Source organism: Eufriesea mexicana, unplaced genomic scaffold (genome assembly GCF_001483705.2).
Source record: "Eufriesea mexicana isolate 0111107269 unplaced genomic scaffold, ASM148370v2 scaffold1028, whole genome shotgun sequence".
NCBI classification, from domain to species: domain Eukaryota; kingdom Metazoa; phylum Arthropoda; class Insecta; order Hymenoptera; family Apidae; genus Eufriesea; species Eufriesea mexicana.
Window position 1 is genome coordinate 277,922 of NW_016909166.1, and position 26,560 is coordinate 304,481.

The 26,560-nt window shown below is 34.1% G+C and overlaps 3 protein-coding genes across 4 annotated transcripts; all 3 read left to right on the forward strand.

Moving 5' to 3' along the window:
* The first annotated feature begins 5,309 nt into the window (after positions 1–5,309).
* Uxt (Uxt prefoldin-like subunit) lies at positions 5,310–6,030 on the forward strand. Its single transcript, XM_017900018.1, has 2 exons — positions 5,310–5,357; positions 5,525–6,030. The coding sequence occupies exon 2, from the start codon at positions 5,536–5,538 to the stop codon at positions 5,968–5,970; it is 435 nt and encodes a 144-aa protein (XP_017755507.1). The 5' UTR covers positions 5,310–5,357; positions 5,525–5,535; the 3' UTR covers positions 5,971–6,030.
* Positions 6,031–6,325: 295 nt separating this feature from the next.
* LOC108547467 (cysteine sulfinic acid decarboxylase) lies at positions 6,326–12,776 on the forward strand. Of its 2 annotated transcripts, XM_017900015.1 has the most exons (7): positions 6,326–6,668; positions 7,784–8,030; positions 8,462–8,669; positions 8,753–8,848; positions 9,050–9,129; positions 10,486–10,677; positions 11,466–12,776. In XM_017900015.1, exons 1-7 carry the CDS (start codon positions 6,397–6,399, stop codon positions 11,640–11,642), a joined length of 1,272 nt encoding a protein of 423 aa, XP_017755504.1. In that variant the 5' UTR covers positions 6,326–6,396; the 3' UTR covers positions 11,643–12,776. The 2 variants fall into 2 exon arrangements, with proteins under 2 accessions (XP_017755504.1, XP_017755503.1); XM_017900014.1 differs by having other exon boundaries at positions 8,753–9,129.
* Positions 12,777–13,972: 1,196 nt separating this feature from the next.
* Positions 13,973–22,666, forward strand: LOC108547468 (ELOVL fatty acid elongase 7). Its single transcript, XM_017900017.1, has 8 exons — positions 13,973–14,090; positions 14,755–14,803; positions 15,022–15,212; positions 15,801–15,881; positions 15,948–16,110; positions 17,288–17,427; positions 21,623–21,813; positions 22,414–22,666. The coding sequence occupies exons 1-7, from the start codon at positions 14,025–14,027 to the stop codon at positions 21,785–21,787; spliced, it is 855 nt and encodes a 284-aa protein (XP_017755506.1). The 5' UTR covers positions 13,973–14,024; the 3' UTR covers positions 21,788–21,813; positions 22,414–22,666.
* Positions 22,667–26,560: the final 3,894 nt, after the last annotated feature.

Sequence of the window (26,560 nt, forward strand, 5' to 3'; positions counted from 1 at the left end):
CTTAATTTCGTTTCCGCTTTTTATTGCCTCGGAATTTACAATTACGTCGCTTGATGCTCGTCCCCATTAAAATAGCTGTCAAAAGCGGTCTGTCTGTAAAATGCACCAGAGGACGAGTATAGCTAATTCATCTGCCGGCGTACAGGCAAACGGGCTTGCAGCGTATACTTTGCCTGTTACACTTGTACACCTGTACACACGCCGATTTAAAAACAAGTTAAAGTACCAAAAGCACTAACGTTGTTAAATATGCGAAAGCAGTCGTATCCGTTCATTAACAAATTTGATGGTCCTTTGTTCGTTTTAACGTAGCGGCTCCCTTGCTCGGTCGTGGCCAATCCGAAAAGCAAAAGAAACCACCGAAACCGGGATCACGGAATCGAAATTACCTTACGTACAACCAAGCAATTAGGTATTCGTTCTGCTGCCTTCCATTTTTTTCCCCAACAATTACCGTCTGTTCCTGGTAAACATAGAAAGGAAACTTAAATCACGGCGAGAGCTTATTTCGCTGCTACCAAGAAATTGATCGACGACGTGAATCTACAGGGTGTGTCATAACAGCGTGATCACCGACTGATTGTATCCGGAGCGTACGAAGGTCGAGAAATTTTAATGATAAATGCGCCACTTGTTTCGCTTGATTTATGAGTCCTGATCATTTTTGATAGATACGATGGAAGCAGTTTTATAGAGAACGATTAGAGCCAATTTTATGGGGCGCGTTGTAAATCCTATGGTGGTCCTATCAGGCCATCGTTCTCCGTATGTCGCGATAGTGAGTACTGTGAATAGTCTTAAAGGATTTATTGCTTAATTTTCAAAGTTAATTCATTAACTACGTTTAATGGTATCTACAAAGTTTGCAGTTTGCTAAATTCATCAGAAATGTTCAAATCACTATAGCATTTTGATTCGAGTAATTGTAAATGATGGTTTTGGTATAACAATTACTTAATATCATATTGTTGAACACGCATTATGCCAAAATTGATTTTTTAAATAATTTATGATAGGAAATATATTCTAACTTGTATTGATAAATATAGTATGGTATAGGTAACTTTAATATATTTATTATATTAATTACTATAAGTACCGTATAAGAACTTTATTATGCTTGGATATACTTCATGTTCTTAAATATGAACTATGGAAAATTCATTGCAAATTTAGATATTTCAATTTTGTATAAATGCTTAAAATTGTACAAGCTACTAATAATTTTCTGTTTAATTTAACAGATATACGCTGAAAAGAACGTTTCAATAAATATCTCAGAATTACGATCACTCTGTATTTAATCCCACAATAGATATTATTATATAATTGTATTTTCTATAGTGATTATACACATACAATAATAGTTAATGTACGTGAATAATTGTAATTACCATGATTGCTATTGTGATGCGTACTACACAATTGAATTAATTCTATATCATTTTACATTGTAAGTCCTGCGTTGGTGTCGTACATTATGATTCACCCTGTAGCTGCTCCAACACGATATTTTTAAACGACTCCTCTATAGCTTGCCATTTAACCCGCCCCCCATTCTCGACATTGTCAATAAAACGATTCGTTCCTTTACTATTGTGTCTTAAAGTCACGGTTAACTTCAGCACAATATGTGCATTGCTTATTTAAGAAGAAAACAGCAATCTCACTCCGATGCAACGGAGATTCCGTTTAAAATGTATTTGTCATCCTAGTAAATTGCTTGGTGAACTAATTAATTCGCTTGAATCTGTTTAATTGGCTTTCAGACCAAGCTGCGCGATAGATTTTTTGTTGCATGTGCCGAATTATTATCTTCAAATATTAATCTATTTCTTCTTTTCCTTCGTCATTCTCTTCTTTTTTCGTATTTCAGAAAACTAAGAAGCCAATTATGGTTGCAGGGTGCCAAAAATGTCTGTGTTACAATTATAATATTAAAATATTATAATTATAAAATATCGTTTTAATCGAATAATTGCATAATTTGGCAAATTTTTCTATTTTTCCTAATTCAATTTATTAATTATTAAAAAGTATCAGATGAGTAGTATTCCTAAAAATATTATAAAAGTATTAGGTAAATTTATTTGGTCTGTATTAGATAAATTCAGTAGATACGATTAACATAAGATGGTATTGATTTTATATTATTTTTCGACCAATCGAATAATTCATAAAAAGAATAGAGAAATATATCTTTCAATCGCATGAAAGAATGATTTCGTATTCGGGACAAGAAATCCGACACACCGATTTATCCGAGGCCCTAAATCGAAAACAATTCTCACGTGATCCCGACACACGCTCTACCCATAAATCCAGCGATGGAATTTCACGCTCACCCTGTATAAAGTCCGGATGCAGTCGTACAATCGTTCACCAAACCCTGAGCAGAATTTTCGAAAATTCCAACACCGAGCCAAATTACATCTCCGGCGGATACAAAGTGTATAAATCTCCTGACAGAGCCAAGAGCAGGTATAAATCCCGCATAAGAACTAAAGTCACCAATGGGCGTGAATGGTTCGATTCGAGCCGAAGGCGATCAAGGCCCGGGCTACCTGGTTCGGCTTAGCACGCTATCCAGTTGATGAAATTTCACGAGAAATGGCGCGTGTTCCCCTGGACGGAGGGTAAGTGTTGTAAGAATATTCATTAAGATCTACGGAGAACGCGCATCTTTGAAATTAAGAGGTGTACGAATTGCAGATTGCAGTATCCGCGAGTTGCCGGTCTCGAACCGGTATTACCCGAAATCACTGGACTTGAGCAACGTGTGGGACGAGCCACGATATACGTGCTTTCCTAGATGAAATCCTTGGTCGTGGATACGGGCTAACGCCTACCGGCTACACTTCGGTACCGCTGCGAGATTAATTTGAATGTTTCGAATCCCGATAGCCTTGAAGGACCTCAGAAGTATCGTAGCATGCAGGTCTCGATATCAATCAACGTCTGGAATGCGACTCGTATATGAGGCCAGTTACGTAAAATATCGTGCCGAGCTGTTTCCATTTTAGGATCGTTGCAAAAGGGAAGAGATTGCACCTTGGTCGTTTGAAGAGCTTCTGCAACGTTTCGCGTGATAACTTCGTTATCGCTGCTGCGGCTTTCACTTCCTCGATAAAAGGTAATTAAGAGTCTTTGACGCCAGGTGTGATATTCACGGAGATTAAGGTGCTGTAAAATAGTAGGCATTGGGTAAATATGATCGTATCCTGTTTGCGTGTTTGTGTACTATAGGTGATGTTATCGGGATTACTTTTGGTGCTTATCTCTGTACATATTTCATAAATATAAATTCTCGATCTTATCCGGATACCTGAAATAAATAAATATGTCTTTTCCTTTCAGGTTTTGGATATACGTTCGTGTATCTTCTTTTATTCGCGTTTGTTAAAGAAGGATGCGTAAAATATATTTCGTTTAATAGTTAATCGATGTATAGTTTAAGATTGGTGATTGTTTATTTTAGTGAGGGAAGTGTAATGAAAATTTGGATGCCGTGCTTCTCGTGCAGGCTTTATTTAAACGTGAATTATGTAACGTGTTTATATATAGGCCTTGTCATAGTTCGTCATTGCGAGAATATATTCGTCAGGGTGACAGTAGGTGTTACATTCCAACTTCGAATTATAGTTAAGGTTACTATATTACTTTTACTATTTTATATATACGTTCACAGTGAAATAGAATTTTAAATATCGAAGCTTAAATATTATATAGATAAACATTTCGTTACACCTAACCTCACTCCAGCAGAAAATTATATACCTTAATCGATATTCAGCATTTTGGGATCGTTATGATTCTTTTCAATTAGGAAAAATTTAATTCGTAATAATTTGGTGATACAAACGTCATTACGCTATTGATAACTAATTTTGCCAATAGGTTATGTTGCTGTACAGACACTATCGTCTATGCCAAACATCGTATGCTGGATTATCGAAATTCTACTTTAAATTTGTTATTAGTATTTATCGTTGGTAATATCCGTAACACGGATAAGAAATAATATATTATTTAATTAGGAAGCAGAATCGAAATATTTAATTCTACGTTAATATTTCTATGCGCCCTCTTAACTGGCTGCTTATTTACCGTAATAAAGACGTCACGCTGCTGTTCATCAGCTTTCGTTTCCCCTTCTCACATTTCATTCCTTCGCGAATCGGGTTGCCTCTTACCGAAGCAATATCCACTACCTCTATACCAGATCGTGGCATCGTAAATCGAATATGGAAATCAACAGTTTTTTCACTGTAGCTCTATAGCATTTTCTAAATTGTTAGTTACAGAATTATCTGCGCGTGACTGAATTACTACACGGTCAGATGAGCAAAGGTAAGCGTGATCGCAGCGCGATCGCCGGCAACTATGTAAATTTACATCACGTGCCGTCGCGCAATGACACCAAGCGACCGTGGCGTTCACAAAGTACCGAATTATCGAGCCAATTAATGTAATCCTAGAGCTGAATAGTGGTAGCACATCTTTGGAGGCCGAGTTCGCGTTATTGGACTCGGGTCCCGGCTGATTCATAAATTTTAATGCAACGCAGTTATGGTATACGCGCACCAACACCTGCTCGCGCTTTCATCTGACAATGAGATACAGTATTTTAATTTATGGAACGATGATACGTATCGGGAATCTGCACATCATTTTTTTCTGCTCCCTGATTCGAAGAAAGTGCACTACTATTTAAATACAGTAATTATTTAATTAGTTGCTACAATTCCGTTTAACTAATTTGTCTATTTATTTGCTAGTATATATATTTAGTTGGAGACATTAAAGTTGTCTGCTGTAATGGTATTCGATTGGTAAGTGTTCGATTACAAGCGAAAGAAGTTATTTATAACACGAAGGTATTGATTATTTTATAAAAACTGGCAATTTGTGTTTTAATTTATCTTTACTCGTTTTCTAAATGATATAGGAGATACTTTGCATAAATTTCTTTTCTAAATTTATTTCCATTTTCTTCGAGTAGAAATCTGTCGTACCAGTAGAGCTACAAGCTCCCGGTAGTTTCCGCCAGAAGAATATTTGGCGCACTGTCGTGAGCGTTGAATTAGACGTGTGGTTTATAAACAGTGTGTTTTATTTAACTAATGTACGTGTATTTAGATAATCTTTGTGCCTTCGGAATACTCATTGTAAAATATAGTATTCCGTATGTTAGTTTGTAATTGCGTAGAATGGTTAAATACAAGTTATATGCTTATTATGTTTGTGTTAACCTCAATGGTTGCCTGTGTTTTATTTCTGGACAAGATTGATTGATTTTGAATAATACGGTGTGTGCATCGTGGAAGAATTTAGTACTTATACATAATATATCTCTGGTAAGTGTATTTAATAACAAATTGTATTTTTTATGCATAGTAACATATAATGCAATTATCATAACCTATATTCTGTATGCTTGCACTATTTAGTTTCTATGATTTTATGAAGCTTGTAATATCATGAGATAAATATGAAATCCTTTCATAATTCTTGTGTTATTCAGGCTGCTCGATTATGAATCCTGATATTCAGGGAAAGATATTAAAATTTGAAACATTTATCAATGAAGTATTAAAGGAGGATCTTGCAAAGTTTCAAAAGAAACTCGATGATAAAAATGAAGATTTTGCTGAATTCCTTCAGTTAAAGACTATGATATCGACTATTCAAAATAATCAGTTTAATAAGGACGGCTTTAAAACTCAAGTAGATATTGGACAAAATTTCTTTATTGAAGCACACATTCCCGATGCTTCCACAATTCTGTTGGATATTGGTTTAGGACATTATTTGGAATTTTCGCTGAATGATGCTCTAGCTCTTATCAATCTTCGAATGAAACTACTGGAACAACAGATTACGCATATTCGTAAACAGGTAGCAAAGACAAATGCTCACATTAAACTGATTCTCCTAGGGATTAGAGAATTGCAAGGTATAAAGGACTGAATATGAAGTATATTTTGCTCTGTATAATTTATCAATATTTCATGTGTACATATTTCTATACCAAATGTTGTGTATATTACGCATTTAAATAAATATTAAATTACATTGAGTAAATAAGTGTTTCTCCATTTCTGAAACTCTTACTTCATTTTCAAGATCAATCACGCTGGTCAGTTTCACCGAGGCTACTTTGCTTAATGTATTCGCAGGTTTAATTCGATGCAAATCGGTCACTATGTCCCGTAAATTTCCTACCCCGAATACCGACCTTTTGTTTCCTTGTTAAGCGCAATTGGGTAAATTCGCAAGGACCTTGTACCTCGCTTATATATGGTAGAGGTCAATCGTGAGCGAATCAGTGCGTTTTTCGCTTCAACGTTGCTTTCCCATTTTCGCGACGCTTTCTGGCGTGAAGCGTTCATTTTAATGTCGGATTGGCAGAGCACACCATGCGTGGAAAGGCACAAAGAATTTCTCGAGAAGCTTATCGCGACCTTGATCGATTGCACCTTCGAAAGTGTATCCCGTGAAAATCCTGTATTGAGATGGAGAGAACCAGGCCATTTGGAGGATATCATAAACTTCAAGTTACAAGAAGAACCCCGTAAACAAGATACCCTATTGGAGATCGCGTCTAAGGTTTTCAAGTACAGCGTTAAGACTGGACATCCTTACTTCATGAATCAGTTGTTTTCCGGGTAAGATATAGACAAGTGCATGAGCTTCGATTCAAGTGTGATTGCAAAAATTGTTATTCGCATATAGGTAAATAATTTGAGAAACATGAAACACATAAAAATAGTTCATGTAACTCTATGTTCAAAAATTATTTATTAAAAATTTTTTAAAAATTGAGAAGCTTGTACGGTGCTTAGTGATTGTATAATTTTGTATCACATGATTGTATTGGTTGATGATCATTTTCGTAAGTTTATATAAGCTTTTTTCATCTGTTTGATATTTTAAATCTTGACAAGTTAATGTTAATTTGAATGCAATGTTTGGAAATGCCCTGTATATTATAAATGCTTGGAATTAATTGTTTGTCTGCTATGAGATTTATCATAATTTAGTGTGAAATATGAATTAGGAGTGACAATTATTTTCATTACCTTAGATCTGAAACGTTCACGAGCCAGGTCTGCATAAATAGATTCACTTGTCAAGGTGTTAAATTAAATCTTATTTATGAAACTCGTTTCTTTTTAATAACCATTTTAAATGGTAACTTTAAATACTGCCTGTCTTTTTATAAATAAATAAACGTGTCACACCCAAGCAAAAAATACGAGTTTCAGTGTTTTAATTACCGTATTCGTGTAGAACTATAGTTAACGGTTTTGATATACGAGAATTTTATTAGGTAGAAATTGAGTCGTAAAATTTACTTTTATCTTGCATGCGTGTTAACGACGTTTTCAATTTTATATTTAATATTCACAAAAAGCATGTAACAATACATTGATGTACTGAATGTAAAACAATCTCATGTACTTCACCATCAATATTGTTACTTAATCTCAGTAAAATGCGATTAAAAATTCAAGTTACCATTTAATTACTGTTATGAATGCTTCAAAAATCTTGAGCAGGTCATTCGCCATTTGTTATTGTTAGTAAATATAATATAGTATATATAAATATATGTATGATTAAATATAATATTTATTATTATTATATGATACATAATAAAGGTAAACAATAAGTTCTATACAATATAGTATATATATAGTATGCTATATAAATATATACTATAACGTACTATGCATAATATTATTCAACAACACGTGTTATTCAACGAAAATTTATTTAGATTGGACCCATACGGTTTGGCTGGACAATGGCTAACCGATACGTTAAACTGCTCGATATATACTTACGAAGTAGCACCGGTTTTAACATTAATGGAAAACACTGTGATTACAAAATTGTTAAGCATGTTTTACAACGAAGGAAATGGTTCTACGCTTGGAGATGGCCTTTTCTGTCCTGGAGGTTCCTTCGCTAATGGCACTGCCATTAACTTGGCACGATTTTGGTTCAGAAAGAATGTTCAAAATGTGAGTACCTGCATTAATAAATAGCTTTGATAATCGTGATCGTGCAGTTAAAGTGGCAAGGGCCATGTTCTAAATTATTTAACACTACTGCATCATGTAATTTGCACTTTAGTGCTCATAGAAGGTACAGATTATTGGTTATAAGATTGTATGATAAGATGAAATAAGTGGAACTGGTTTTTAACGTATGCGTTACCTGTCTGTGTTAGAATGCCGGCTGAAAAATATTCTAGTTTTATTTCTTTGTATATTCCTCTTAGTCGTGGAATTTATTTTTGATCTTCTACGTATGATGAATAATAAACATAATAAATAGTTTCGATCGAATAAAATATAATGTAAGATACATTTATTGAAGTTTCTTTCAGCACTTATGAAGGTTTGTATTTAATATCTATGTTATCTAATCGTGGTCATTGTTTATGTTTCAGGAAAAACATATACCATCTTCAAACCTCGTGCTTTTTGCATCCGAAGATGCGCATTACTCAACCTTAAAGTGGGGAAACGTTTGCGACGTAAAAGTTGTTCTCGTAAAAACTGACAAATATGGCAGAATGGATGTTAACGATTTGAGAGATGATATATTACAAGAACAAAGGAAGGGGAACTATCCGTTTTGTGTTACCGCCACTGCAGGTTTGTTCAGCAATAATACAAATGTGAAGACAAACAGATATTACCGTACAATTTTAATTACTAATAATTACGTTTATTTTCAGGGACAACGGTTCTGGGTGCATTTGATCCTTTGATTGAAATTGCAGACATTTGTCAAGAATTCAATATGTGGTTACATGTAGATGCAGCTTGGGGAGGTGGTTTGATATTCAGCAAAAGGCATAGTGTTCTCTTAAGAGGAATACAAAGAGCAGACTCTATTTTATTTAATCCACATAAATTACTGGCTGTTCCTCAACAATGCTCTTTGCTCTTAACTAAGCACAAATGCATTTTTAAAGAGGCACATTCTAAACAGGTTCCTTATCTCTTTCAAAAAGATAAATTTTACTCTACAGATTTAGATGTGGGAAATAAGTATTTGCAGTGTGGTCGCAGACCAGATGTATTGAAATTTTGGTTCATGTGGCAAGCTAAGGTAATTTTTATAAATGGAATGTCCAATTTAATTCATTTTTATTTGAGTAAAATTGTTTAGCTTGTTTCTGGTAGAGAGAATATTTTCTATTCAGGAATGCTCTTTCCTTAAGCGTCATGCAAGGTTTCACATGCTCCCAGCACAAGATAAGGCTTACTTGCATGATACATAGGTTCCTCTTCTTCCCTTATTAATCTTTAAGTGTCAACCACTTATGCAAATATGTGAAAAACTAGCCTTGGTAGCACTTTTTCCCCTGGTCTTCCTTTAATTGTGCATCTTGTACTTTGTGGTTTAAGCAAGTGCAGCGATGCACTCCGTAGAAGATAAGGGTCTGTATGCTATGTTTCAAGTGTTTGCCAGTATACTTATGCATACATTAACTTCCCCTGTTAGGAATAAAGAATGTTCATACTGCACCTATTCAGTGGATTTTCAAGATCATAAAAGAATCTCCTGAAATTCTCAAGGGGGTCTGCCGATAGCAGTGCTTTCAGGCCAGAAACTTTCAATTTTCCATTCCTTATTCACACATTTACATATTATATTATTCTTAACATATTATAGGTTTGAATGATAAGTTTTTATGTCATAATATTAATGTTAGAAAGTTATTTAAACACTAGCATTGGAATGTGCATCACAATTTAGAATTTGTTCTGTAGATTTTCTATCAAATTTGAGAAGTTATGAGACAAATTATGTGAAAAAAACATCGCGTTTTAATGAAACGAATTTTAAGTATTAGTATTTTATAATTATTCCGCGAATGAAATTTCTTCTATCGTCTCTTGCAACACCAATCGACAGACATGTCAATAGACAAACTAATCTGTACTGCTTTCTTATTTATCCTCTTTTGAGAATGTGTACAAAGTTTCTACTATTACTTTTCCTTTTATTTATCAAGAATATTACCAATAAAAATCACTAAAAAAATTGGAATAATATTGTTTGGAAATGTGTCGCTTTGTCACTTATTTTGAGTTGTGTAGTTTCTTCCTATAACCACTGACATGAAACGAATTGCAATTTATAAATAGTTCTATTATTTATATATTTGAAAGATGTTAAAGATGATAAAAGTTTAGTGTTTATTGTTATTAATATAAACTAGATTATATAAAATTTTTAATAAAATTACACTCTTTGTTACAAGAAAAGTGTCCCTATTACATCGAAGTATAGTTGTCATTTAAAACATTATTTCTCGATCGAATTCAAAGGAAACTAATAACATTGTAAACGAGGTTCATATCATTTAATATATTATATACTTCTATTAAAATGATGTCTCTTAACATATTTGCTAAGAATAAAGTATTGTTTAAAGGATTAAAAATGAGTCTATTGCAGGGTACTTCAGGATTTGAGAAACATGTTGATCATTTAATGACACTGTCAGCTCTCTTCAAAGAAGAAGTTGAGAAAAGAGATAGTTTTAGATTAGTAACAGATTCGTGTTTTATAAATGTGTGTTTCTGGTTTATTCCACCCTCTTTGAGGATTCAGAATGCATCCTACGATTACAAGAAACGATTAAATGAGGTAAGTTTAATTTTTTATTTTCTGATTGTAGTACTTAGATATTGAGGTATAATATTTTCGAATGACGAATTATCCAAATACTACATGTATAGATAATTGTTCATTTATTTGTAATATATATCAACTGTTTTTTTCAGTGTATTATATTTAGTGTTTTAAGAATGTTTGAAATTTTTTCATGTTTTAAATATACATTTTATCTTATTTTTATTTTTTTTCATGATATATTAATTAAATATAAATTAAGTTATTGACAGTAAGTAATAATAAAAAAAAATTTATCAAATATAAATTCATTAAATGAGTTCTAAAATTTTATATATAACGCATAAATCACTTCGTATCAAATGTAAAAAATAATTCTTTTATTAATGTGTATTATATAGATATATTCATAAATCATTGAGTTAAATTGTGCAACGAAAAATATTAAGTATTTTGTGTTTGTATGAAAATATAGATAAATATCGATATGAGGTAAATACCGATGGTAGATAAACTTTGACGGTAGATAAAATTGAACAGTAGGTAAATTTAGACGATACATAAATTTCGACAGTAGGTAAATTTTGACGGTAGTTTTATTTCGACGGTAGGTAAATTCCGACGGTAAATAAATTACAATGATAGGTAAATTTCGACGGTAAATAAATACCAATGATAGTATACCGGCGATAGATAAATAATTTGATCGACAACATATATCTATTTTATCAACAGTAAACAAATCATATTAGAAGAGAATATGTCCGTGAAATATATTTAACTAAAATTGAATTATTTTATAGGTTGCACCAAAGTTAAAGGAAAAAATGACAAAGAGAGGTAGCTTAATGATCAATTACCAACCACTCCACGGAAAGCCGAATTTCTTTCGTTTCGTTATTCAGAACTCAGGAGTAAAGATACCGGACATTTTCTACGTCTTCGACGAACTAGAAAACCTTGGAGAAAATTTGTGTTAATTCGTCAAATCTCGCAAAGTTTCAAACGATTTATAAGTCCTTATTTAATTACAACAAAATTATGTTACCATTCCAATTTTATTTTTCTATTTGCAATTCTATTATACGCTTCACCGATTCTTTCCTTTAATTAAAACCTTTTTCCCGTATTTGGCAAAAATTCCGTCGACGGTCTGAATTTTATGGGATCCCTTCCGGAAGAAGTAACGAATTCCAGCCTGCAATCAATTCGGCCGGGTTAAGTAGGCGAAACCTAGCAGTCAGTTGATCTGATTAGGAAAGGGACCGCCACTAAATTTCTGATGTCAAGGTACGGAGGTAATTCGCGACTGCCTCCATTGCAGAGCGCGTGGTGGCGCGACGTACCGACTGACTAATCCTGATTCAACTGACAGCATATAGAGAAGCCCTATGTATATCTATAGAACTGCGTTCGCACTATGTGGAACATAATAATTGGCAACCACGGCTGCACCGTTTTTCGCCCGCAACCAATAGAATTCTTTGACATTCTACGACCAATCTCATCGAAATGAAACGCGTTATCTCTTCGATACGTAATTTAAAAATGGAACGCATTACCTGCTATAGCGTGCGATTATTTTGCTTCGATCGGTGTGAAAATTATTTTACCGAAAATAACCATTTATCCGAGAGATGTTGGTACATTAATTCGATTGAAAATGCTTTTCATGGATCCGTTTCATCGAATGATATTTCAGATAGACGTTCAATTACAGGTGTATTTTTAGTCGGATTGTAAATTGCATTAGGATGAATGGATTGGAAGTTTGAGCGGAAATATGGCAGTCGTTGGAATCTTTGGAAAGGGAGGTTATACGAGAGCTTTTGATTGAACTTCTAAGTTCGCGTGATTGGATATATATCTATACTACCGTTCGTATTAATCACGATATTTACTCTAGGTTACTTCTTGTGTAGAAAATTGTAAAGATGGAGAATAAAATAAAAATACTTCTTCATCCATCTTTCAGTATTACTAAACGTAATTACAATATGGAAACTATAAGAAGTATGGCGATAATTATAACTCGTTAAGTATTCCGTATTTCGATGTATTAACCAAATTTATATTTTCATAAATTTAACAATACAAAATCCCGTGATAGAAAATTCTATACATACTTGCTCCATAAAGTAGTAATTTTTCCTTCACGTCACGACACCAAGAAATTTCAAATTTATTATACATATCGAATTAATTACTATAAAGATCGACGAATTATTTCGGTTTACATGCACAAAATATTTTTGTAGTAATATTAGTATATTAATATTATTTATTATTATTAGTATATAATATTTATAATAATATATTTTGTAGTCATTTAAAATTTAATATAATTTAAATTAAAAAATATATATTCGAATGTACAATTTGAATTGAAATTTCAATTCTAATTTATCGCTAATTCGCGATTTCCATTTGTTTCCAATAAACTCGGTGAAACAGCAAAATCGATCTTCCCTCCGAAGTAGGTCCCTAGATGTTTGCAGTAAAAGTTTTAGTGACCCGTGTTACGGATAGTCCATCTGCAACGCGTATGAAGCGTGTAATTGTTACCGCTTCGCATATTTTAATAAAAAACTCACGGATGTATGTCGCGTTAATTGGTGCGAGGAATCTGCAGTAAAAATTCGAAGGCATTCGGGGAACAATTGACCTGCGCACGTAAATCCAACGTTTCATACGATTAAAATATCTCCGAACATCAAAGAACGCGAATTCGTGGAAATTTCTTTAAAGATAACAAATTTAAATCGTAATTAATCAATACAATAAATTTGAAAAATAATTTCACGAAAATTGTAATTTTCAAATTTACTTGTATTCCATATATATATATAATAAAAGCACACGTGTTCAATTTCTTTCAAATCGTATATATCAACCAACGTTTAAAAATTTTTCAAAATTTTTCACTATACGAAGATTCTCTTACGTTTTAGATATAAATTTAGAATTCCATATATCTGTTATAATTGTCGAAAAATTTCGGCATCTTTCAGAGCTGCGAATTTTGTGCAAATATGGTTGAAATTTGACGATTTGGAATTTTTATTTTCACAATTGTATCACGACGACGGAGAAAGTGTGTCAAAGATTGCAATGATTAGACGTAACTCATGCGATATGCAAGCAATATTCCCCACTGCTCCAGTCTTGAACGCGTTTCTTTATCGTATTAAAATAGGGTGTGCGAGAAACCCTTTACAGGGAACTGTGCTTGTGTGTTACGTTCCTGTTCCCGAGTCACTGCTAGGGGTGCTTGCCCTGCGGATGAACTTAGACAGTAGGTTGCCGCCACGAAAGACGGTGTTAACGTCGATAGTCACTATTGGAATCGTTCAGTAACCCGAATGTCAGTCGATATTCGCAAACTTGACGGCCAGGATGGAAAGGGACACCCAATTCACGTGCCACAGGTATTTTTCTCACTTTTATTTAAATACTAAACTTAGCTCGTCTCTTGGAATTTTCGAAAATCAGTTTAAACTAACATTTGTTAAAACCTAAATATCATTTCGTTCGAATGAAACAACGACATAAATGAACAGTAACATCGTGTTAAAACTTACAAAAAGAATTTTTGGAAAATAAAATATTCTATCAAAGTGAATGTACATTGGGCTATAAATTTTGTGAAAAGTTACACGTCGTTGTAGACTTTGTTCCTATATTTTTGTATCCAGTAAAATTATTAAGGAATATTTGTTATTATGCTTACAAGATGTATGCAATACGTTGAATGTATCAATAATTGAATTTTTATGTCTCTCTGTGTGAAACAGAAAATGTTTGCAGTTTTTTGAATATTATTTTCCAAAAATTCGTTTAATTTTAGCGTTTCAGGTTAATTCTGTTTAATGATAATAGATATAATTCGATAGTGGTAATTTCGTGATTATTAAATTTGCTGATAGTTGTACGTGTTTCATATCTGATATTAAATTTGGGTACTTAATATCCCTTTCCTGTTTTCCCCGTGTTACTGTGTGGTTATCGGTTGCTGTTCAATTAAGATCTATTTACAGCCGGTAATTTTCTATTTCGACAATATTATAAACTTGGTTTCTTTACTGCTTGCAGAACGTGGGACTCTTGGAAACGTATCGTTACATCATGGAAGATGCAGCAGGTCAGCTTCTCGAATATTTTGACACATTTATCTGTAATCCAGTGAACTAGATTATTCAATTGAATTAAGAAAATTTAGAATAGGTCGATCTCGAGATTTATATATTAAATTTATTTCAATTCCTTAACGATATATTTTATGTATAATTAAAAATAGAGATGTATATTTCTTCATTCGATAAGAAAAGCTGTATAATCATCTTGAATTCTTTATTTCAGATTCCAGAGTGGCAGATTGGTTATTAATGGGTAACCCGTTTCCGTTGCTGGGAATTATATCTCTTTATCTGATCTTCGTGCTTCATCTTGGCCCACTGTACATGAAGAATCGAAAGCCATTCAATTTAAACAAGATTATGATTTGTTACAACATTTTCATGGCAACTGCGAGTGCAACTGTATTTCACGGGGTGAGTACATCTGAAAGATATTATATTACAGTATAATCTTAAAAAGCATAAGACACTATTAAATCTTCGTTCTAAACATTTTGGTATGCCTACTTCAGCTTTGAAGATATATAGATGAACAGAAAGCACTTTGCACATTGAGAACTTTTTAATTCGATCAATGAGTAACTCCAAAACGATTTTGCAATCTAAAATTTAAAAGAAAATTGTCATTTAGAAAAATTTGAGAAAATAAATTATAAATATCTGTGAATTCATTTACAAAACAGGAAAGTATTCTTACTTTTCTATTTTTATCGGCGAGGATATAAGAAAATAACACATCGCGAGTTACCAATGTCTCCGTACTGGCGCCACTGCAGTACGAGTGGTTAATATTCGATGCAGCACTACTGTGTTATATACTACCATTAAAATACTCGAAGCTTAGGATGTCAATTTACAACAGCAATTGTTTGAAAAATAATAATATTGGTGTATCAATTTAATATTTAATTAATAGAATAGGATGATATAAGAATACGATATTATTATAGATTAACAATTTTAATTATTTCTGAAATAACGAACACATTTTTATGTTGCAAGTTGCTGACGTCAGGCTTCACCACCAAATTCTCCCTCGGATGCGAGACCCACACAGTTTCCAACGATTCGGAATCTTATCGCGTAAGTACCGAAGGCATTAAAGAAGCGCGAATTTCGATATTACGAGAGTTGTGTCGTACTTAATAGATGGCTCGATGGGTGTGGAGGCTCTTAATGTTGAAAGTCCTCGAGTTGAGCGACACCGTCATCTTCATTTTGAGGAAAAAATACAACCAAGCGTCTTTTCTTCACATTTATCACCACGCGTCGACCGTTCTCCTTTCGTGGATAGCGTGCAAATTTGTTCCAGGTAAATCTTCAGACATTCGTGCAAATTTACTTTTAACTTCAATCCGATGTAGTATATTTTTACATCTGAATCCACGTTCCCTGGATATTTTTCAGTACTTCTACGAACGTCCATTTTTACTTCTTTTATTTAGGGCAAAGGTGTGGTAAAGTCACGAAAAATGAAAGATATTGTTATCCGTGTTATTACCTATCTCCGACGTGATGTTTCAGTAATTATATTTTTAGTCAAACTCGCTGTCGCATTTCTGGGTTCATCGCGTTACGCTATTCCAATTTTCAATTTCAATATGAAAATATTTTCATCGAGATAGTTAAAAATACACCTAACTTTTATTAACCTTTTTCTTTCAATTATTTCCTATGTTTTCGATTTTGCAATTGTTCTCGACATTTATTCGATTTGAACGGTTATTATACTAAAAGGAATCGATATGAACCCTCGCTTCGAATAAAAATAGAGGACGGAAGAAATGAGATGGATTTTTTAAATTACCGTAGAGTATGCTAGAACGAACGTAATTGGTCTAGAACCCCATTCTATTTATACTACTATACACTGAAATACGAACACGCATTTGCAGTTTGAAGGGAAATTACCAATATAATGATTTTGACAAGAAACACATAAAATTAATTTAATTTTTACTCATTTTATAAAAGAAAAAATATTTTTGTAATTTAAATTACGAATAAACAGTCATTAATAACAGCTTAACGGGCGAAAAAATTTTTCCCTAGTTACATCGGTCGATATCATTCGCTGTAGTTCTATCTACATAAATGGACGATTTAAGAACGTTTTATCACACCTGTGAAAACCATGCGTTTATAGATTCGCTTAGTATCTTTCTATCCTCGCGAATAACTTTATTCCATGCAAACCACAGCTAACCTATCGCTTGATCGACTTTTATACGACACTTTCTGAACAAAAAGACTCCGCACGTATCGAGGTTATAAATGGCGTCGCGATGTGTCAGATTTACCTATTACCCGTATAGGAAAATACACGCTGGTGTAAAACACGCGAGCGAATTTCCATCGGTCGTAAATAAAATTCGCCTTCTATCGAAATCCATTGCACCGACCGTGGTAACTGTTCGTTCAGCTTCGTACTATTATCCGCATGGGGTCGCCTTTGTAGTCGCGTTAAAACGACGCGTTGTTATTTACAGGCGGCATGTGGACGTTCACGATGATGCCAAACTGCATCGTGCACGTGATTATGTACACCTATTATCTGCTCGCCTGCTTGGGCCCAGAAGTGCAAAAGAGGATTGCGCCTTGGAAACAATACATTACGGGGTTACAAATGGTACGTTCCCATTTTCTATCTGACTCCGCTATCTGCCTCGCTGCATACATACCGGAATGCACGTATCGCCGGTAGGAGAGTACCGTGTTCGTTGGCTCCCGCTGAATTGCCGTGTTGGGAACGTTATTCGCTCATTTCACCGTACACCGTGCCGCGTATCGCGTAATGGCAAAATTACATTCCGTGTCCCTGCTGCGAATTTTTTAAACGCGGAATTACTATTGACGTTCGACCGTCGCGACGGTGGCGCGGCCGGCTAAGTAAATTAATCTATATAAGCGAATAACGCGTAGAAAATACCGACCGATATACGCGGCTATTCGTCGATACACTCGCGAAACTGTTTGCGAAACCGGGTGATTGGATAATGGTAATAGCGTGGAATTCGCGCGGATGTAACGCTGCTAGCGAGAGTACACGTGGAATTTATGTCGCGCTATGGTTCGAGAATTCACATAGTCGAAGGACTTATTAATTATGGCTGGGTTATTAGGTGTGCTTTTTTGTGAACGAGTGTAGTTGTTTTAAATATGATTTTCGCGTGGAAATTAACGGATCGATTGACTTCGTTTGGAATCGAAATTTGTATTTGGCTAGTTTCGAGGTTATGTTTGGTTTCCCATTGAGTTATTTCAGAGGAAATTCGTGTTTACTTATTTTGTAAGTTAGAAATGTGAATTATCCCTGTTATACGTAGTTTTAAAGAAAGATTTTATAATACAATTTTATTTCGTATGTTTTACATCTGTACTCTAGATTTAATTTTTGTCTCGATCTAATCGAATTGAAAATTGTTTCGACAATTTTGTTTCATGGTTTCTTCTTCAGAAAAGCCTACAGAGTACCATACTGTGTAACAAATTCGTGTCAGAGAAAGAACTTTTTGTAAAAATACAGGAATATATGTATAAAATACGCTCGGTAATTTATTTTTAAAGATTGATGACCAATTATAATTATTCAGAAGCACGAATAATTATAACTATGGACATTGATAAACTCAGGATACTTTCACCTAACTTCTAAGATAATAACGAACCGCCTAACGTTTTTACTTTTTATGTAATACTTCATTTTAGCCAAAAATCGTGCCTTTTTAGCAAAACACAGATTTTTCAGAAACTGAGCGTGATAGAGCAATTTCGATTACGGATTCGTATTCAGGGACGTAAACTCTACAAGAATCGTATAATGAATATTGCAGATTAGAGCAAAAATTAAAATTGGTTTAATTATTTTGACGTAGTATTTCTAGAGAAAATAAAGATATACCGTGTAGTCTTGAAAAAGAATGACTGACCGAAGGGAGATGATAAAGAATTCAATATGATTCGTGTAAACCAATCGTTACGGTTACAGCGGAATTATTCTTTATGCTTTCACTGCATGCCAAGAATCAGAGATGAAATGCACGCAGCCGTAAAATATAAATGTCAAAAAGGTGTACAGCGGCAACGTTTTTCGGAGATAACGAAGCACCAGGAATAAATCACGTTCCTGCGGAAACCTTTTTGTTTCATCTCGAACTCAGAATGTCACGTTCCGCCATGTTTAATGGGAGCAATTTCACAAAATAGATCTAACGTTCCGTATCGAAGATTTTGATCCTTAATGAAAAAGAATGCTCGTTTCGTGACGAGAAAATTCCACTCGGGGTATTTTTCTTTCTTCATTTAATATTAATTCGAGTTTGTAACGTGTGTTTTACATTATTTCGTAAAATATACGTGTCAGATAAAATTATTAAGATAATTATTTATGTAGTTAACTTTTTATACGATACTCAAGAGTAATTGAATTTACGACAATAATTTGAGAATCACTGGAAGATTAATTTCAATTTTATTTCATGATAATAAATAATAATTTACCGCTTTGATGTGGGGAGAGGTTAGGTTAGCCATTTTCACATTAGTCAAGTGATTTTTTAACTCATTTTTATTCTCAAAAATAATAATTCGTGGTCGAACGTAACAAATTTGTTTTCTAACCGTATAAACATTTAATACAATAACTATGAAGTAGTTTAAATTCCGAAAATTGTTAAATTAGGTACACTTAACCTAAAAACCCTCTCATTTGGAACTTCTCAGTGATACCACCATCGTTGAGATAAATTTATAAAAATGAAAATTCTTGAGTATCCAAACCAAACAATATTGACAGTCATACATCACGTATCGAAACTGGCGCATCCTTAACAAAGTGATTGCACCGCTGAAAATTTCATTCGAGTCGCCAATCAAGCTACGAATCGCGGGAAAATGAATAAAAAGCTGCTCAAGTCCTGTTCAAGCACTTCGGAAAACAATGAAACTCGGCCACGCCTTCAACCACCGAATCTCCATCGTTAAGAGGTGCAATATGTTTTCGTCGACGAGAAGCACGGAAAAAACACATACATACATTCGTACACGATCGGGCTGGTCGAATTTATTGCGTGGATATACCGGGTGTATCAGAAAGATTGGGCAAGAATCATGGTACAAATTCTACCCAAAGAAAGAGAAATTATTCATATACAAACACAGTTACTATCAAAATTTGCGAATTTTTCTATGCAAATTTGCATCTACTATAGTACATAAATTAAAATTAAATATAGGCTTCATACGAAATATTTCCAAAAGCCCCGTATTTTTATTAAATTATTCAAAGTTACATTTACGGTTTATAATTATAATATTTTGGTACATAATATCCGTGAAGGCAGTATGTTGGTGGACTAGTTGGGGTGTCTGCCACGTTCACTTAATTTAAATCCACTCGGTTTTACTTATGGTGGCACTCAAGAACTATTGTGTATGCAGCTCAGGTGAAAAACAAAGGGGTATACTTCGGTGTGAAATTACGGCAGCTTGTGAAAATAGTCCTGCTTGTCCCGATTCCCTTAAACGAGCTCTACAGTCTATGCCAACTTCGCTATGCTCTGCCCATCTATACATTTAACCCTTTGCACTCGTATTTATATTTGACAAGGCTACCAATCAACTCGATCTCTTTCCATATTCGATCAAAATGAAAACATTTTTATGGAAACATATCGCAATTTAACTTGTCGGTTTAGTAGAAACAATTAGAAAAATACACAGATTTAATATATGTATAATAATAAAAATAATAATAAAATGTAGAAAGGCGACTATATGATGACATACTCATTAAGACTCCAATTGATCTTTTCATCATTAAAATTTATTTATGAGTATATATTTGTACCAACCTTCTCTCTAGTTCCAATATTAATTTTAATTATTAATTTATTGCTTCTTAAATAAAATTACTATATTACCCGACTGACAATAATTCCTACGAAGTCACATAAACGTAGGTGACATTTCCTCGAGTCAAAAATATTTAAATTTAAATTGGAAACAGGCGAAGCCAAGAATATCCAATTAATTTGCACACCTGATCAGACTCGCGCTCAAAGTCCCGCACCAGCCTTTTGACACAGCCTGTACACGTGTTTTGCGTTTAGCGTGCATATTGGCTCGCATTTGGCTCGCCTAACTCGATAACCGGGTTTTTGCACAGGGGGTTGAAAGGGTCGTAAGTGCCCAATGTGGAATTACACGTGTACCGGTAGTGATTCGATTTGCGTTTCGAGTCCCGACAGGAAACAATGGCGCTGGGCGCGCGAGAAAGGAGGAGTGGGGGGGGGGGGGGGGGATTAAATAATCCGTCGGGCTGGGGACTTTTATTTCTCTGCGAGATATCTACAGGACGATTTATCGGGTTACGCGGTCGTTTAATTTCGAGTTTAAAGCGTTTCACGCTGCGACGAGTAGCGTCGCGGCTTTGACTGCGGAGGACCGCGATAGGCCAGTGTCATTTTACCTACAACGCGAAGAGACCTTATTAAGTTCCGTTATGCGTGAACAACGTTCTTTTCGATCCCCTTTTCTCTCGTCCAAGACGGTTCTTTTCGTTATTTCCTTGGGAATTTGTCTCCCCGTTAATTGTGATTTTGGACTTCGATTTTTCATGCGAGATTATATAGCGTGGTATGATAGGGTTAATAATTGTTAGATGACTGTTTAGCCATATATTAGTATTTTTCTATGTATTAACATCGATAATCGTAATTAACATCGATCTTTAAAATTTAACGATGACTGAGAATCGCTTCTCCAGTGCAAAGGGTTAAAATGATATATTAAGATATTAAATTAATGTTTTCTTGTGATTTCAGATCCAGTTCATCATCATGATATGTCATACAATTCAAACATTGTTACCTTCGTGTGAACCGAACCGGAAACCGATATCTTTTATCTACATGTCCCAGATCCTTATCATGTTCTGCATGTTCTGCGACTATTACAAGAAATCATATCTGAGAAAAAAGACGGAGTAAATATATAGAGAGTCACAAAAGTTAGGGTAAGTGATCTTTATTTAAATTTCAAGTTCCACAGTATCGAATATTTATCCCATTTTTTTCAATTAAAATGTAATTAAAATGCAATTTCCTCGTGTAATTGCCCTAGTCATCGAATACCCTCGATATTACCTAAATACATGCCTGAATTTTCAAATTTTGTACAATTTCCTTGATCAAAAGCATGTATCTTAGAAAATAATTTGCATCCTTGAAAATATTCGGTCGCGAACAATTATTTAAGTAATTAAGGGTTCAATTAAATGTACATATTCAATCAGGGACATATTTACTTATTATTATTCACTTTCGTTTTACGTGCGTACATTACAACCCCAATTAAGCAGAGAATTATAATTACTCGAAAATGATATTCCAGCCAGCGTTTTGCCAATAAGTCCCCTGCAAATTTGCCGATTATTGTCACATGTATCGATTATCTCGTAACTTTTACAATTATTTCGTTACCGGCCGACGTGCCAATTACGCCGCTTTAATTCTATCGGAATATTAATTCGGCGTTAATCAATCGCCATACCGAATTCATACGTAAATACCACAACGATCGATTTCATTTTAACACTCGCTTTTTGTATCGACAGGTGATTTCGGATCGCACGCTGTGTATAAAAGCTGCCGTCAAACCGTAGAATCCATCTGTTGTGGCCCGTTACCATCAGCTGTTCCACCCCTGAAAGTGCATCTACGCGGTGATGATTTCAGTGGATAAGTTAGAAAGGCCACGATCGGGAGCGCTCGATATATCGGCGAAAGAGGTTAGGAAGGCACGCGTCGAGAAACATTGGACAAATATCACGAGGACAGAACTCGCGTGTCTGAATTAGTCCGCATTTTGCTCGCAAGGATGCTTTCAGTCGGATTCTTTATCCTCTTTCTCTTCCCTCGTTTCGTTTTCTCCGTTCTGTCGGTGTCTTTTCGAATCGGAGCGTAGTACTTCGTTTCGTGTAATAGCGGTGGCGCTCGCGTCGCTATAATGGCGATTTTATTTAAATCCTGCGGATATCGGATTGATGTTCCTTCGTTATATGCTTCGAAATATCCTTCGTTCGATATTTTCGTCGGAGCATTCGCATTTTGTCGTTAGCGTTGCTCGCTTCTGCTTTTTCCTCTTCCACATCGCGATCACGCAGGATACTGGGCGTTGAAGTATTCCCGCTTTTGGAGGTTAATTTCGCTGTAGATAGACCCGCACGAGGTAAATTTCGAGATACAGTCTAAATATTAATTACAGTTATAGATTTAGGCTACGTAAGTTTTGGTATTGTACGATGTATATTGTATTCTACGAATGTATTGGAAGAACAAACCAATGTGCTTGTAATAAAGGTTGTTAAATTCAAGTACCCCTGCGTGGAGTGCGTTGATTATTGTGAGCGAGAAGACCCCTTAATTATTATGGAAATTCATGTGCGAAATTATTCAGCATATTCAAACCTTCGAAGCGTATGATGATAATGAGAAATATAAATAGAAGGGATTTAAAATATAGAAATTTCTTAATTCTTTATATATCATTGATTTCATTTTTGGTCGAACATGGATAGTCTTCTATCCATATAGTCTTTTATCTGGAGAGAAATGTGTATGTGAAAAAGTAAATTTTTGATTTGCTTGTAGAATGGCTCATGAAAATTTCTACAGTTTCTACCTCGCAGAGAGCTAAACTTGGGATGTATAATTCACTAAGCTCTTTGAATTTATTCACCAACGATTAAAGTAACATTGTATGAATATCTTTTTATTCATTTAAGCAGCTGTTAGTTGAAATTTAATTCTTAAACGAACATACAAGTTAAAAACATTTTCAAGCTGCAAAAAGTTTCAGTTAAAGCGTGCTAGATTAAACTGCGTACAAGTAGCAATACACTACCACTTGACGGATATAATAAAACATAAACTTGAATAGTTCTAACAAGTTCGACATATGTTTCAGACGAAAGACATTCGACACGCTAAGAATATATAAAATTTCGCAATAACAATTGCGTGTAAACTCTCATATAATTCTCTCTTCGTTGCTTCGAGGACATAGAAACTCGCCTTTAGCTTGCAGCAATTTAACCACTTCCTCATTCCACTAGAAAATTTAACAAGCAGTCCGGCACTGTTCACTAACTTTCAATAAACAAATACGATAGTCAACCTTGCAAAATATATTACAAAAATGTCATATCGCTCCTCATACTTTTTTATAAAACAAAAATGTATCAAACAAATTTAATTATTTAAGAATAAGAAGATACCTCGCGTATCTTTGCGCGCCAAATTTAAATCTGGCCACCAAAATTATCCATTATATCAGTTTTAGAAGACAAATGAAAAATATTAATTTTTGCCACGTTTATATAAGTATTTCAAAGGTAAGATTATTTTCCAACCCCTCTGTTAATAGCATATTATCAATCTTCATTCGCAAAATCAAATTTGATTTTTAATTATACAATTTCATTTTTTTACAGATGTACGTGTCCTTGAAGATACTCGAGAAGTACCGAAAATAAGAGGGTCTGTTACTTGGTCATGTATGTATATGTGTATCTTCTTGCGGACAGTTATACGCATCATTTTCCACTGCGGCTGCGTACCCTCACACGGACACGCGTGTCCAAAGGGGTGGTATTATGGTCGTCGTTTTCCTGGCCGACCGAAATTAGCATAGAGGATTAGCGCGTCTGTGGCTTAAAGTCTACACGCATGGTTGCATGCCGATAAGAGTTTATTAACGTCAGCTGTATTTATCCTGCAATTTCGACCGAAGTGGAACCCTCTATGCGGCCCTGGTCTTCCTCTGTCAGGATTCGGGGTAAGCTGGTTCACGGAAAAGGTTCAGTACGTAGAGTTTCGGACGATTATGGAAATAAATTCGTTGCATTTGATGGAACACGTTGATCAAAAATTTTAGTTATTATCGTACGTGGGAAAGAATTTCTAGTGATATTTCGATAATGGTAATTACTGTAATTAGTAAGTTTAGAATATTGGTATATTTGTAATTTTCTGTATATTACTAATTATGGTTATTGTGATATTGGTGGTTCAATAATAATAATAGGTACTTGAAATTTTGAAATAGTGGTATGTTTGGAATTTTTGATACGTGCTTAGGTATACAGAGTGTAATAAATTATTGTAGATTATTTTTTGGACGAGCTTTGGTGTGGCGAGTATAACGAATCATCGTGAAAATAAGACAAGATAACAATTAATATACGATCAACGGCTGCAGGCAAAAAAATAATTTATATTTTTATTTCCGTGGAATAAACTGATTCCTTTTCTTTGAAGCTAGCCCTAGACTATAATTTCGGAATCCGACTGTACGTTTTAAAAATATCGAAAATTACGATCAGAGAAGAAAAGAATCGTACGGACGCAAAATCTGACACAAATAAACATTTTCCAGCGGATTTTCAAAGGAAAAACTGACTCGTCGAGAGAATTCAAAAGAAAACTCGCGGAAATTTTAGTCCAAAAGGATGGTTTGCTTGTTTACCGGAATAACTACGGTGCAAACAGCAATTGAAGATAACAGAAAAATAGAACTGTGGACAGACACAGGAACATACCTCAGAAAGAAAAGCTGTAGAATATTTTGAAATCTGTATAACATAAAAAACGAAGAGAAATATTCACCAAAATCAGTCCAGCAGATCTCATTCCTTGTACGCATATGTATACGCATTTATGTACTTTTTCTTACACTAATCGTAAAATTATAAGAAATTATGTTAAACGTAAGTGGATGGAATTATTTTCCATGACGTCATTCAAATACAGTTATAGTTTATAGAAATGTATAAATAATCCAATTTGTTATTAATAATAAATTCTTCATAGCGTTAACTTATAATACAAGAAAAGAATTATTTCATTGGTTATTAATTGAACAGTATCTATACTAATATTTAAATGTACCTATAATTTGCAAAAGGGTAAAAATTATTACACTAATTTCTAATAATAAATTGGTCACAACGTAAATTTATAATACGAGTGGAAAAATTACTAAATTATAGGCTATTACAAGTATATATAACGTATTTGCTCGAAAATGTATCTATAATTAGCTAAAATTTAATAAATTGCTACATTTACTGTTAATAACAAATATTTCGCAACCTATATTAACGATAAAAGTAAAAAAAGATATTAAATTATTAGCTACTTCTTAAACAAACAACGTGTTTGTATTAAAACGTATTCGTAACATACAAGAAGCTAATAAATTAAAAATTTATTGTCAACAGTAAATTAAAATTGTTGTTAACAAATAGTTTATAACGTATATTAACGATAAAAGTCAAAAAAGTTAATAGATTATTAGTTATTACAGCGGAAAAGTAACTTTTAAAGGAATCGGTAAAGTTCGGAAATTTTCGCCGATGTTCGGTCGACCGCCGCTATATAAGAGGCCCGCCTACAGGCTCGAGCCAGTTGTCGCTTCGACTTCGGAGGGTCCGCGTTAATATTTTTCTTTCAGGTACTAATTATTTTTTGTTTCAGCTTTTAATTATCTTTCTTCTTTCAGATTCTATTTCTTTTATTCTAGATTACATTGTTTGTGCATTCGAATATTTTGTACAATATTCGAATGCTTCGTCGTTGGTTTATTTATATATCATCGTTGGCTTGATCAATGGCTATTCAATGGCCATTGTCTACTCTCTTGAATAATTTAATAATAATTCCTTCTTTCAGGTATTAATTATTTTTTCTTTCAGGTTTTAA